At 44.1% G+C, this 14,642-nt stretch overlaps 1 protein-coding gene across 4 annotated transcripts in view; it reads right to left on the bottom strand.

Annotated features, from left to right (window-relative positions):
- The window catches only part of LOC147013560 (myomesin-1-like), a 252,103-nt gene that overhangs the window by 198,660 nt on the left and 38,801 nt on the right, over positions 1–14,642 (bottom strand). For all 4 annotated transcript variants that reach the window (XM_085855453.1, XM_085855456.1, XM_085855454.1 and 1 more), the window contains exons 6-9: positions 12,715–12,803; positions 12,360–12,422; positions 5,290–5,460; positions 4,167–4,328 (exon numbers count right to left, since the gene is read on the bottom strand). In XM_085855453.1, coding sequence (XP_085711579.1) covers positions 4,167–4,328; positions 5,290–5,460; positions 12,360–12,422; positions 12,715–12,803 — 485 coding nt within the window. The remainder of the gene's footprint in view (positions 1–4,166; positions 4,329–5,289; positions 5,461–12,359; positions 12,423–12,714; positions 12,804–14,642) is intronic.

Here is a 14,642-nt window from a genome sequence, read left to right as displayed (position 1 = left end):
AGGGAGGAAGTGAAGCGAAGGGGAGGGGGTTTTGTTCAGCTTCGCCAAGATAGGCGCGCTCGTGGAACGAGAGAAAAACGAAAGGAAAAAGGATTTCTCGGTTTGGAAAACTGCAGTCGCTGAGAGAAGGCGCCCTCGTGTGTCGAAGGAGCGAACGAGAGAGAAAATGAAGACCTCAGGTTGAGTTTGGCAGTTTGGAAAACTGCAGGCGGTTGAGAGGCTGCTCGTGTGTCGAAGATGCGAACGAAGTGAGCGAAGGCTTCGTGAAAAGAGAATAGTATTTGGAGAACAGTCGCTCTCGAGAGGGTGCTCACGTTTCGAAGCGAGCGAACGTAAGAGAGGCTTCCTGCACATCAAATCGGCGATCGACTCTAAGGAAAGAAAAGGTGATTCGACAGAGAGAGGAACTGAGAGGACGAAGCGGAGGTCGGGCTTCGAGGCGGGAAGGCAGGAGAGGAGACGCCGGAGCCTCTGACGGTCCCCGCTCACACCAACGGCTCGACACAGTTGCCGATACGCTTGCCGGAGCCTGGCACCTCGATTTGGGCCTTGGCTGGAGAACAGGCCAGGCCTGGATTTGTATGCTGGACCGTGAAAGAGATCGGCTGAGGCCCATCGTCGACATTGCGCGGGGCCGGAACACGCTGAGGAGGGCGTGCGCACGCGGTGACTTGAGAAGGAAGAGTACGGCGCCGCCATCTTGCCACGCGGCGCGTTCGAGCTGGGAGTTCGAATCCGTGGACATCTGCCTGTTGCGAGCGACATTCGTGCTTTTGACACCGTCCTCTCGTCCATGAAACCTCACCAAGTACTCTGTCTTGTCTTGCATGCCTGCTGTGTGTCTATCTGTCTTTGGCTGCACGTTGTTTAAGGCATATTTCGGTAGCGACCCCCTCGAAAACTGTAGTCCGTGGTTCCCTAGTTAAGAACGGGTTGAGGATGGTTAATAAAACCATTGTCGTGAATTTTGCTTGTGTTGTGATCCCCGATGTTCCCTAAATAAATCTGGTTAATTCGTATGAAGTTGCCGCTATGGATTAATTCATGTCGCGTCGAGGAACGATCCGTTCGATTGGCATATAAAACCAAAATGGTTACAGACTGGCAGAAAACGCTCGGCATCTGACAAAACCAGTCTGTAACCAGGGGTCTATTTCCCCAACTGGCAAGGTACAAGGATGACGTTGGTATCGCGATTGAAGGCACGTGACCCGAGACCTGTGCTGAGCCGGCTGGCGTTATAAACCCCAGAGACGGCGGTGGTGAGGGTGGTGCCAAGGACCGGGTGAGAATCCCGCCACCCTGGATCCGCAACAATATATATATATATATATATATATATATATATATATATATATATATACATATATATATACATATACATATATATATATATATATATATATACATATACATATACATATACATATACATATACATATATACATATACATATATATATATATATATATATATATATATATATATATATATATATATATATACATACATACATAACAAGCATTTTTTTTTCATTGCTCGGTTTGTGGGGAGAGGTGAACCATTCAAATTATGGTATGGAGTCCCCTGTTTGTGTTCACATAACTTATATCACTTTTATACTTTACAGTAAGGGGCTACAAATAGGGATACATTGTAATTAAATGTTCTTGTGGCGATGCTGGGAGATATTGTAACCTATGTGTTGAGAAAAGGTTCATGTGTCTTGGCCCTTCATTCTCCTCGGAGGGAAGTACAGAGTGAAAGACAAAGAGACACTTTCTCAACCAGTGATCTAAACTTCTATTCTTGAGGGGGGTTACTTTTGCTGATAAGACATCAGGTGACATTGCAAAGATGTTCCAGGCCATGATGGGGAATGCGGAACAGAACTATGCACAATTGATCGCACAACTTGAATGTAAGTGAGATAGAATAATTGGCCAATTGAATGCGCTGGAAGTTGACCGGGAAACAAAGGTTAATAAGAAAATTGCGTGGAGCAGGCAGCTCCCTCGTGAAACAGAACCCGGGGAGGTGTAGATAACCTGGTGAGGGGGTGAGCCATTGGCCGCAGGATGTGAGGCCACGCTCACAGTGCACAAGCCAGCGGGCAAGGCGTGCACTCCAGTGTGAGCCTACGTGTGCGGGTCATTGCTGGCAGGGGTCAGATTTTGGCCCATGGTATTTGCGTTAGCCTCTTTGGGGGTCAGGTCCGTGATCGGGTTTGTCTTGTCGACCCTCAAATAGTTGGTTGAATCAATGTTCACATTCATCTGCTCAGCATTCGTGGGGGCTGGGTTAATGTCTGCAGGACAGATCGGTAATAATAAAGAAGCATGAAGCCAAAGAGGATCAATATTTTGAAGAGGTTCAGTGGGAGCCCAAGCTGGCTGTTTGGATTAATGTTGATTTTGTCTGTGTTGTTTCAGGAGCTGCTGGGTGCTCATGGCACTTGGAGACGAGAGGAGGTGGCTCAAGGCCAACAGTGGCTGTGGAGATAAGAACAAGGGCCCGAGAGTACAGCAGTAGCATTTGGGTAACCGAGGCATTAAAGTTGATGGGAATAGCCTTGGCGAGATGGAGTCTCCGGGTTGGATTTGGAACAGGGGGACCGGGAGTGGGGAGGTGGAGAAAGTGCTCAACCTCAGGTGAAAGTACAACCCTGGGAAATTAGTGTACAAGGAGTCAGAAAGAACCTCAACGCAGGAAGAGGCCAGAAGGCCCACCAAGCCTGTGCAATCCTGCCAAAAGCCAAGTACCCCCGATCCCCACTGCTTCGAGACTCTTATCTAACTCAAATTTAAATCTATCCACTGTTTCTGCTGCTATTACCTTTTCATGAAGATTATTTCATGCATTTAGTACTCTCTGAGTGAAAGAAGCCACCTTACTACGATCCAAACTCTCATCTTTCCTTTGAAACTGTGTGCCCCAGATCCTGTCTCTGTCCATTCTGCTGAAAAATTCTTCCACATTTGTTTTGTCAATCCTCTTTATTATCTCTATCAGATCCCCTCGTAATCCCCTCATTTATTATGTATAAAGCCCTATCTTCTTCACCTGCTTCTCAGAGCTGAGTCGAGCTCGACCTGGAGTCGATCTAGTAGGCCAACACTGAACCCTCTTCTAAGGCAGCTACGTCCTTCCTGAGATTTGGCAACCAACAATGAATACAATATTCCAAATGAGGCCTCACTAAGAACCTGTATAACATTAAACTACTCTTTTGATTTAAAAATTATCCCCTCTGCAAATATAACTGAAAACCATATGAGCTTTACATTCAGCTGCCTGGCACTGCTGTTTGCTTACTCTCCGCATTCGTGGCAGCCGATACATCGCCCAAGTAAAGGGATGAGCAATTTGTGAAACAAATGAAGGTTGTTGTGTGTAATCACTAGTTTTAACCAATCCAGAGCACTTAACTCTCTTCTCATACCCTCAACATTTGCCTTCCTGAAATGCAACAGCCTTACCCTACTATCCCAAACTCAACATCTCAACAATAGAGTTGCACACATTATGTTACGGTCATTTGTCCCCGTATGATCTCCGACCTCGGACTCTTCCAACATATTGGGATCGTTGCTTCAAAAAAAGATCAATTGATCAACAAAGGAACATCATCAATAGAACGTGCATATTGAGCTCTTGCAGGGTGCAATGCAGGTGTCATGGTTTCTCATCAGACATTGCATGCCTCAGGTATCACAGAAGATACTTGTGCTTTGCATAGTTTTTCGACTGGACTGCTTCAGGACTACTACCCACTGATTTGCTGCTGTACTGCAGGAATGAATTCACCGATTTGCTTTGGACTCACCTCTTAGTTTTATTTTGTTCCCCCTTCGGCTGAAAGACAACAACTTAGTGATTGTCTACAATACCATACAAATCTGAATTGGGCAACCCTGACATCCTTGGCCCGAGAATCCAACCATATTCATTAAAATTGCATCACACGTCCCTCCCAACAATAACAGCTACTTGCATTTTTCCGATTTTAGCAATAAAAGTCCATCAAACAAAATCTCAATAATTTGAGTGGGAAGCATTGGGAGGAGAAGCTTAACACACAGGCAGGAGCTTTGTATATCCACAAAAAAAAAGGAATTCTTGAGAAAATGCAAAATGTCTTTCCTTGAGTTTCTAGCTCAACATACCCCGCACAAACACATGTGCACTGTGTTCTGCCTGGCCCGCTGGAATCGCCACACGGATGGTGTACAGTCCTTCGGCATCTTTGTTTAGACATGCCAGTACCAGTGTGGCACGTTCCCCATCCCAATATGTTTGCACCAATTCTGACTCGCAAAGCTGTTGGTCTGTTCATGCACGCATGTAAACGCAGACACAGTTAGACGTTATCTACAAAATGAAGGAAGGCTTCATAAGACTACATCAGTGATATAACTGCATTCATACAAAATACATAGAAAATACATTCATAGAAAAGCCTGATGGAGTACTGCTCTCCCCTCTGGGCTGGTGCTCCTGCCTCCCACCTTTCTCGGCTTCACGCTGTCGAAACCAGGGCATTTAAGATCATCGGCATCTCCCGCAATGAAGCTGAGTCTTTGGGCCTCTCACTCAATCACCGCAGGTTGGTCGGTGGTCTTTCTGTCATCTACCGACTCCTCTCCAGCCTTGCCCCCCCTGCTCTCTCTGCGATTTGTCCCCACCACATTTCCACAGGGCGCTCAAGGTCCGCCAACAACCCCCTTCTGGTAAAACTACCAAAATCACGAATCACTGCTCATCTTCACTCTTTCATTCCTCTTTTTTCCCGCCTTTGGAATAAACTTCCTCACTCTATTCTTTCCCATTCTTCCCTCCAGGCTTTCAAAACAGCTGTTCACCACCACCTCTTATCTTCCCCCATCCAAATCCTCGATCTTTTCTACCCCCGATAATCCACCCAAGCCCACTTCCTTCATTTCTCCTGCTTTCCTTCCTGAAAGTCCCTGAAATGTCCATCTTCTCTTCGCCATGTTCCCCATCCCATCCCCATCCCTCTCCCTTCCACAGTTCACCTAATGTGTCTGTTCCCCACTGTTTTGTCCCTTCCACTCCCGCCCCTCTTGTCTCATGCCTCCTTGCTGTGAGTTGTGTGTTAGCTCTCATACGAGCCTCGACCAAGGTATACAAAAAAAAAAAAAATACAACTTTGTCAAAATAATGAAAGTTGTGATGCTCATTGCATGACAGAGCGTTACAGAACATTACATTGTTTTTGAACGTTTTCATCGACTGTTCTTGATTTTTTGTTCAATAGAATTCACTCACCATCTTGCCACCACTGGATGATAGGAAAACCATGTTTTTCCTTGGGGTAGGTGAACACTGTGCAGCTTAAGGTCAGGGTCTCGCCCTCAGTGCCGAAACTCACGCCAAACTTGTCTCGGATGCTGATTACGTTTTGGTTGTCATCGATGCCAGGCACCAAGAGGTCCGTGACTAGAAAAATGATGAGAGAATCAATGTTACTGTTTTGACTTCACTGGGTAATTTGAGTTGATTGTGAGGGATATAATCAGCATGTCATTTAAAGGGAGCTTTGGCAAGTCATTTTATGGTGGGGGAAAGCATTCAGTTTTGCTCCATGTGTAGGTTGAACCTGCAGCTGCTCCTTCCACCTCAATCAAAGCTCAGTTTTCCGAAGCAGATCCGTGGTGTTTTCCTGTTATATTTTTGTCCCCTTGATGTTCGTGTTTTCATCCAATTTTCCATGTTAAATCGTACTTTGTTGTGCTGTGTTGTCAAATTAATGTCCCTGTTAAAGTTCGGCCTCCACATCTATGGCTTGGCGAGTCGGCTTGTTGATTCTGTTTCTGTTTTCACATTTCTTTACCCTCAGCTTAATCCTCCCCTTGCCAGTCCAAAAAATATAAAAAACAACAAAAAACTCTTTACTCCAAAAAACCCCCCAAAAACAAAAAACAACAACTCAATCTGCCTTACATACATACATACAATCTGCCTCATTCCTTCTCCTTTTTAAAGGAACTGTCACACCTTGACGTTTTAGCCAGAGTATGCCGACGCATGAAAAATTTGCCAAACCAAGCTGGCACACGTCGAATACGTTATGGGTAAGTTTTGTATACGTTAAGAGCACGCTGGCATACGTCGTAGTACGCTGGCATACGTCGTCATACGCCGAGTACGTCGAGAAATTTTCAGCATGTTGAAAATTTCTCGACGTACTCGGCATATGACACACGTTCTGCGTACGCTGGCAAAAGTTGTAGGCACGTTACGCAATCGTTGACAAACGTCGACACACGTTACTTGTACGTTACTCATAAGTCGAAACACGTCGACGTAATGGTTAGCGTCAGTGTTCCAGACTCCCTGGTTTTTTTTTTTGGGGGGGGGGTTTTCTTCGGCGTGACGGTGATGTTGGCACTTCGATTTCTAGTGCGGTTATGATTTAAATCGTTGAGCGGCAGCCTATTAATTATATTATATCATAACCGCACTAGAAATCGAAGTGTCACCATCACCGTCACGCCGAAGAAAAAAAACCAAAAAAAAAACAGGGAGTCTGGAACACTGATGCTAACCATTACCTTGACGCGTTTCGACTTATGAGTAACGTACAAGTAACGTGTGTCGACGTGTGTCAACGATCGCGTAACGTGCCTACAACACGTTACTCATAGGTTAGAAAGAAGTTTCGGGTACGCCAAACATTACCTCGACGTGTTTCGACTTATGAGTAACATGTGTCGACGTGTGTCAACGATCGCGTAACGTGCCTACAACTTATGCCCAGCGTATGCGGAACGTGTGAGTCATACGCTGGCATACGTCGAAAATTTTCAAGCATGGAAAATTTGTCTAACACCTCAGCGTACTTCGACGTATGCCAGCGTACAAAGACATATGCCACCGTACTACGAAAAAAAAGCCAGCGTACTACGACGTATGCCAGCGTGCTCTCAACGTATACAAACTTACCCATAACGTATTCGTTGTGTACCGGCGTTTTAGCCAAATTTTGCATATGTCAGACATACGCTGGCTAAATCGTCAAGGTGTGACAGGGCCTTTAAGAGTGAGTCAGGAACAACCCGTGCACTCTTCTTCTTCATCACAATCTCTTCCTCTTCTTCTTTTTTAACAAGGCTAATTTCCCAAAACCTTTTCAATGCGAAATTTTTACTTCATCTGCTCTTCTTTCGTACCCGTCAGTATCCTCCCCACTTTCAGCTCCCCCTCGTCTCACCCCCCCTCTCAGCTTCCTCCCCACCTCCCCCACCCTCATCTCAGTTTTCCCACCACCCTTCACCCTCTCGGTTTCTCCCCCTCCCACAACCCACATGCTCCCAGCTTCCCCACCCAACCCCGCACCCTCCCAGATTTCTCCCAATGGCAAATCCCCCCTTTTGGACTTGGTGATGACAAACTTCCCGGCAAATGTCTCCTGCTCTTCCTCTGCTCATGTGTCTATGAAAGTCAACATCTCTCGGGGCATTCTTAAAGAACAATCTCAGTACCTGTGAGTCTAGCAGTTCACTCAGGCAAACTGGCAGTGACTGAAAGTAGCTATCACTCTTCAGGGCTGGTCTTCTATGCATATATATATATATATATATATATATATATATATATATATATATATATATATATATATATATATATATATATATATACCACCCCCGATATTAACTCAGCCTGGGAATTCTGACACATATCTGGTCTCTCTTTTTCATAGATCCATCCCAACTGGTCATCAGTTATCATACCCAAACTGCTCATGATACACTGAATCCTGTTATGAGGCAGTTGCCTTGAAAAAGCTTGCCTTCTCATCCTGTTTGGTAAATCTGACTGAAGGCAACCTCAGATAATTCCACAAAGCCTGCAATAACTGTGTGTCTACTCTCAGGAGAGCCAGAAAACAACACCTGTCCAACCTCAAGAATGAACTTTCAAACTTGTATCCCTCCTCTAAAAACTGGTGGTGCCATGATAAGTCTGTCTCCAGACTCCGACTCCACTCATGAGAAGTCCAAATGCCTCAATTCTGCGTTTGCTTCCAATGATTGTCACCAAACTCTCGCTCTTTTACCCACCATACGAAATCACACCCAACTGTTTCAGGACTCTGTGTCTATCGCACTTGACAAGGTGAAGTTTCTGGAAACCATTGCATCTGATTCTGCTACTGGACCAGATGGCATCAGCTCATGAGTCCTAAAAACCTGTTCTGTTGCTCTTGAACATCCTCTGTCTGCCCTTATCAGCCAATAATTTGCTCTAGGTCGACTTCCATCTGCATGGACATCAACTCATATCACCACATTATATAAACTGGAAGGGCACTCGGTCGAGCGCATACCTCAGCCAGGCTGAACGGTTTATGTTTTGTATCCCACTGATAGGCCAGAACTGGATCCGGACCTGAACCAAAATCTAATCGGCTCGTTGTTACCTAACCAACTCATCTTCCTAGTTTTCATAACCCGTCCACAACCAACGTCATAACCCGTTTGAGATATCAAGCTACTGTATATATATATATATATATATATAGTTTTTTTTAGCCCTATCACTCAATAGTGAAGAATCACTGATAAACATTCTGGTATCCGGATTCGGATCTTCACTAAAATCGAATGATTTTTGTCCGTGTTGTACACCCAACCTCTCCAACAAATTTCGTCCGAATCCGTCCACAACTTTTTGAAATATCCTGCACATAGACAAACAAACAAACAGACAAGCCGGTAGGCGGCCATGGGTCGCTGAGCATCCGATGACATTTGACCCCTGATCTGAGTTAATCGAGTACTAAGTTCTTACGAAATTGCAATTGAATCGGTTAACCCATGTATGAGCAAGGGGGCTTTGAATGGTCATTTTGCCCAAACAATGCACTCGTTGACCTTTGACCCCTAATGTAGCCGAGATAGGTCAATATGTCCTGAAGCAAAGTTGTAGTACCCATTGAGTACTCTGTACCTATGAACTTTCATTCGTATCGGTTAACCCGTGTAGGAGCAAGGGGGATTTGAATGGTCATTTTGCCCGAAAAATGCACTCATTGACCTTTGACCGCTGACCTTGCCGAGATAGGTCAATATGTCCTGAGGCAAAGTTGTAGTATCTACTGATAACTACTCAGTATCAATTTGAATGGAAAGTACCGAAAATGCGATTTGATATCGGAAATCCCCAAAGTTTGAGGGGGTGCTGTGGGTGAACAAAGATATAAATCAAAAAATCCGGCTCGATCGTTTGTGCACAATGTATTCCAGACGATCAGTGTGAATTTTCATGACCATCCGACCATAACCCTAGGAGGTGTAGCATTTGGCGCGAAGGCACCTCCAGCTCTCGCATATTATCGATTTTTGCCCTTTGACCCCTGACCTAAGCAATATCGGATAATATGTCCTGAGGCAAAGTTGTAGTACTCATTGCGTGCTATGAACCTGCAACGTTTCATTCGGATCGATGCACTCACCTGGTCGCGAGGGGATCTTCAATTTTCGTCAATTTTTGGGCATACCCCATTTGTAGGGGGCGCTGCGGGCAAACTGTTCCATATATCACAAAAACCGGAATATATTTGATAGAGCATCACCTGTAGAAGATGCATGCCAAATTTCATAACCCTACGTGGGATAATGGCTTTCGGAATTGATTTCGCGTGAACGGTACCGATTTTGAAGGTTTTTCGGCTGTTGCTAGGGAACCAAAGCGTCCCTAGCAACCATCACAATTTCCAAAGGACTAAGTCATAAGATGTAGCTACCACCCGAGTTTGGTCAAAATCCGCCCACGTTTACTACCAATTATGCTGATGACAAACAAACAAACATCCAAGCAAATAAACAGACAGAATTACTGGCAATAAGGGTCAACTATTTCGGCGACCCAACAGGGGTGAAAACATAACCTCCATCCACATTCAGTGGCAGAGGTAATTATTCGAGATTTTTGCATCTATTGCTAAATGGAGAAGCGTGTGTGTGTGTGTGTGTGCGTGTGTGTGTGTGTGTGTGTGTGTGTGTGTGTGTGTGTGTGTGTGTGTGTGTGTGTGTGTGTGTGTTCGTCGCGCTACTCGCTTACTTTAAGAGTAAATTTTAGCAATCCGACACCTCTCATCCATGGGTATTTGTCGTATTTTTTATACTTCCGTGAGTCCGGTTTGCATCCAGAAACACAAAAATTGTGGTTAAGCATTTTGAATTTGCCGCTTTTGTTTAAATGCTGAAAATTATGTTTAAGAGACTATTTCACGAAAAGATTTCGCTCAGGAGTGAGTCGCTGAAAACACACACACACACACACACACACACACACACACACAGTGCATGAACATTGTGCATGTGTGGAAGGCTTCATTAACATTCATACATCATTTCGTGTCTCACATTGGACGATGCTGCTGTGGGATCCCCACTCGGTCCAGTGATCGCTGACTTCTTCGTCGGTTTCTACGAGAAGCTCGCCTTTCAAGATTTATCTACAACCTCACACCTTGCGTGTATTGGTGTTATGTGGATGATACTTATTTTGCAATTTTTGTTGATATTGCTGTGTGCATAGATATCCTTGTACATCTCAATGCATTCTATCCTGAGCTCAAATTTGCCTTTTGAGATTGAGCAGCTGAATGTGCTGCCTTTCTTCGATGTGTAAGTCGAGAAATCTGAGTATAGATTCTTGACTACCGTCTACCGCAAGCCTATCTTCACCGGGCAGTATACACGGTGGGCCTCTTTCAGTCCCACTCGTTACAAGATTGCTCTCATCAACACTCTTGTGAATAGAGCCTGGGTCAACTGATCACCAGAAATCGAGCGGGCACAAGTCATCATTGGGTGTATGTTGAGGAAAAGTGCCAAATGGTTGAAGGCCACTGTCTTCAGACCCGAGAAGTGTCTTGTCTACATGAAGCTACCTTGGAGAGGTAAAAAAAAAAAAAAACTCAAAAATCTGAATGTCGTCTCACGCTGCTATCATGCAGTCGCAACATGAGAGGTGTTTACAACACGTAAAATGCTCCCTCTCTGGATCACCGACCACACAATTGCATAATGTTATTTATGAGTTCCAGTGCCGATGCAATACCAAGTGCGTAGGCCGTACATCTCAAAGAATGGAGGACCGAATAAAACAGCATGTTCCATTGTCGATTCAGACCAGGCACGTTACAGGTCATATAGCACCAGCCCAGGCATCCAAAAACTGAATCAAAATGCTTCCTCAAAATTGCAACTCCGCAATCGAATGACATCTTCTGAACGATCGAGATTGCGCAGAAAACAATTGCGCCAATTGGCCCGAGCACACGGCCCCGACATTTACGCACACTATGACACACACACACACACACACACACACACACACACACACACACACACACACACACACACACACACACGTTCTTTGCAAACAAAAAATAATTTGTGCAAGTGCTCCATTTGTTTTGATGCTCCTGCACCATTGTAGTTATCTTATTAATTTAGTGTTAACCCTTTGTCTGGCTCCGACAAAGGGTTAATGCTTGAAACATCAGCTTCTCCTTGCTTTCAATGGCAGTTAGCTTTTTTGGGGGGCTTTTTCCAGTATAATGACATTTTTTGGAAGGGTCGCTATAATCATGAACATTTGGTTTGCTTCTTCACGAAATATGTACATATTATATCTGCAAAGCCTTTATAAAATGGTGACAACAAGCAAGAAAATCCCATCTGCTTGGCAGTCTTACACCACCCTGTTATCTCTGCCCTGATGAAAACATGGCTGTGTAATATCTTCTCATTTACCAATCACTTCCAATCACATACACTTCACATCGGGTACACCTGATTAAAATAGCCCCGACTTGTCATGCTGAGTCTAGTCGCCAAAAATAGGAGGCAGAACCTTTGAGTCTCCTGATTGTGCCTCTTTTTTTTCCCTCTCAAAGGTTCCATTACGATGATGAATCAGACATTAAATTCTCATTCTCATTCATACTGAGTAGCGACAAGATCACAGTGACAAAAACTTGTCACCTAACCATCTCATCCACATAGTTTTGGCCGAATCCGTCCATAACTTTTTGAGATATCGAGCTATATATCGTGTTTGGCTGGATCTCTTAATGGTGAAGAATCACTTTAAAAATTATAGGATCCAGACCCAGATCTTCATTAAAATATAATCATTTTGTCCTTGACACACACCCAATCTGTCCAGCAAGTTTCATCCAAATCGGTCCATAACTTTTTGAGTTATCCTGTTCACACACAGACAGACAAACAGAAGTTAATACACAACCTCCATCTACCTTCATTGGTGGAAATAATTATAGGAACATCGTGTACCCCTTCAACAAGCTCTGTCGGACTTACATTGAGCTGTCTGTGTTGGCACTCCGGAGTAAAAACACATTTCATCAAACTGTCCTCGAAAGCCTGCGGAAGATGGGAGGGCAAAGCTGTTATGATCGAGATGCATCGTTGAAGCAAATGCTCCGTAATAAGTTTGTAAGACAAATGCTTGGGCATTTCGAAGATAATGGAAGATGAAAGTTTTTAATTAAAACATCTGATGCGACAATGATGTACCTTGGAAAGCTACGTTCATAAATTAAAGCAGAACGAGTGCATCTCAATGACAAAATCAATCGTGCCTAGTACACAGAGCCCAGGAAGACCCTAAACCATCAACAAACAGCTTGGCATCACGTGAGTTTCACAAACGTACTTTTCACAACCAGTGTGGCAAAGACCGAAACCTTTCCTTCTATGTTGGTTGCGAAGATGCGGTATTGGGCGCTGTCGTTTGCATCACACCTGTACGCAAGTACATGCAAAAGCATTTGGAAGAAAAATATGAATCAATTATTGAGCAAAGTTGGGTACATTGGGACATCCCCTCTAATAGCTATTATATCAAGAACCAAATGTGTTGTGTGGGCTTAAGGTGGCAGATCTGGGATTATCAATAACCATGAGGCTTCTTGGAGAAAACTGAGCTTGGATGGGATAATCTGTAACCTGGTGCTGGTGATTTGTGGGGACATTTCTGTGTCACCAACGCAATGGCACTTGATATCACGAGCCAGCTGCTCAAGGGGGAAATATGTCTCGGAGCACCATCGCTTCACTTATAAGATACCCTTTTGTCCTCCACAATTATAAGAACTGATATTGTTAGACTTTATCAAACAAAAATGACTTCTACAAACGAGGTATTCACGAAGAGCATTCAAAAGGTTATTGGAACGGGCTATTTGTTAGTACCCTCGGCTTGCAGCTTTTGCTCAATATAAAAATAAATCTATACTTGTTATATGCCATTAGTTTCATTAATGTTACATTGCTTGTTGCCACGGAGTATAATCCAGAAGTTTACTGCATCTCACAATTACGAATGTTAATATAAATGAGCGAGAAGGTGTGATCACATGTTTTTTTTAGTGCCAGCTCAAAATTAATGCACGGGTGCTTTGTGGCCATGCATGGTGAAGGTATGTCCTCATACTTTGAAGTCGACAAACTTGTGGCTGAGACACTCGTCGCTTGGAAATGACCCCAGGTCAGCACAGCCAGCAGATGGGAAGACCAACAAACTGTCGATAATATTGAGGCATTATGGAGGATCACAGTGTTAGGGTGGCAAAAAGATCCAGACAACTTATCATTGCCATGTGTGGCTCTCGACGGAACCCTTTCATCTCCTCTAACCTGTCAAGGCTGTAATAGCCCAAGGTAGTGTTCCAGACCTCATATTATTCCTAATCTTCATCAGTGATCTCATTGATTCTGGAGTCCTTCCTTGGTACACCTGAGCTATCCACATACAACGCTTTCACCCACAGCTCGATGGAGTACTGATCTCCCCTCTGGGCTGGCAACCCTGACTCACTTCTTGCTCAGCTTGATGCTGTCGAAATAAAGGCTTTCAAGATGATTGGAATCTTTCGCAAGTATCTGCAGGACGGACACGGTGCACAATCAACCCCCTCATAGTGAAACTGCCAAAATCCAGAATACCTGCTCACCTCCACTCATTTATTCCTCTTTTTTTCCCCATCATTGGAACCACCTTCCATACTCCATTCCATCTCATCCTTCCTTCCAGGTCTCAAGACAGTTGTTCACCACCATCTCAAGTCGTCCCCCATCCAAAACCATGATCTTTTCTATACCTGTTAAACTATCCGACACCACTCCCAAAATTTTGCCTATATATCCATATTGTCCACCCCTCGTCGTTACCTGCATCCCTTGTTTGTCCATCTCCATCTACTTTCTCCTCTGCCCTGCTGTTGGTGTTTTCCCCTTTCTCCTGCTGTGTTCTGATTTTGTTCAGTGTCATCGCTTTTCCATGAACCTAAAGCAAGTATGTGTGTAATATATATATATATATATATATATATATATATATATATATATATATATATATATATATATATATATATATAATCATTCTGAAGGCAGCATTTTCACAATAAGCACTTGGGCATAATTCCTCGCTCTCACCAAGTTCGGTCCCCTGAAACCTCAGCACTGAAATCAATAGCAGTGGCTTGTGTTACGTCATGAGGTTCTCAAGTTATTAAATGCAGATTCAAACGAATTCATTGCTCATCTGGCAACAGGTCATGAAACGTGGCTTCACCAATGCTA

This window comes from Eptatretus burgeri, chromosome 14 (genome assembly GCF_056783735.1).
Source record: "Eptatretus burgeri isolate ZD-2024b chromosome 14, Ebu_testis_v1, whole genome shotgun sequence".
Lineage (NCBI taxonomy): Eukaryota > Metazoa > Chordata > Myxini > Myxiniformes > Myxinidae > Eptatretus > Eptatretus burgeri.
This window is presented reverse-complemented; position numbering and strand designations above follow the sequence as displayed.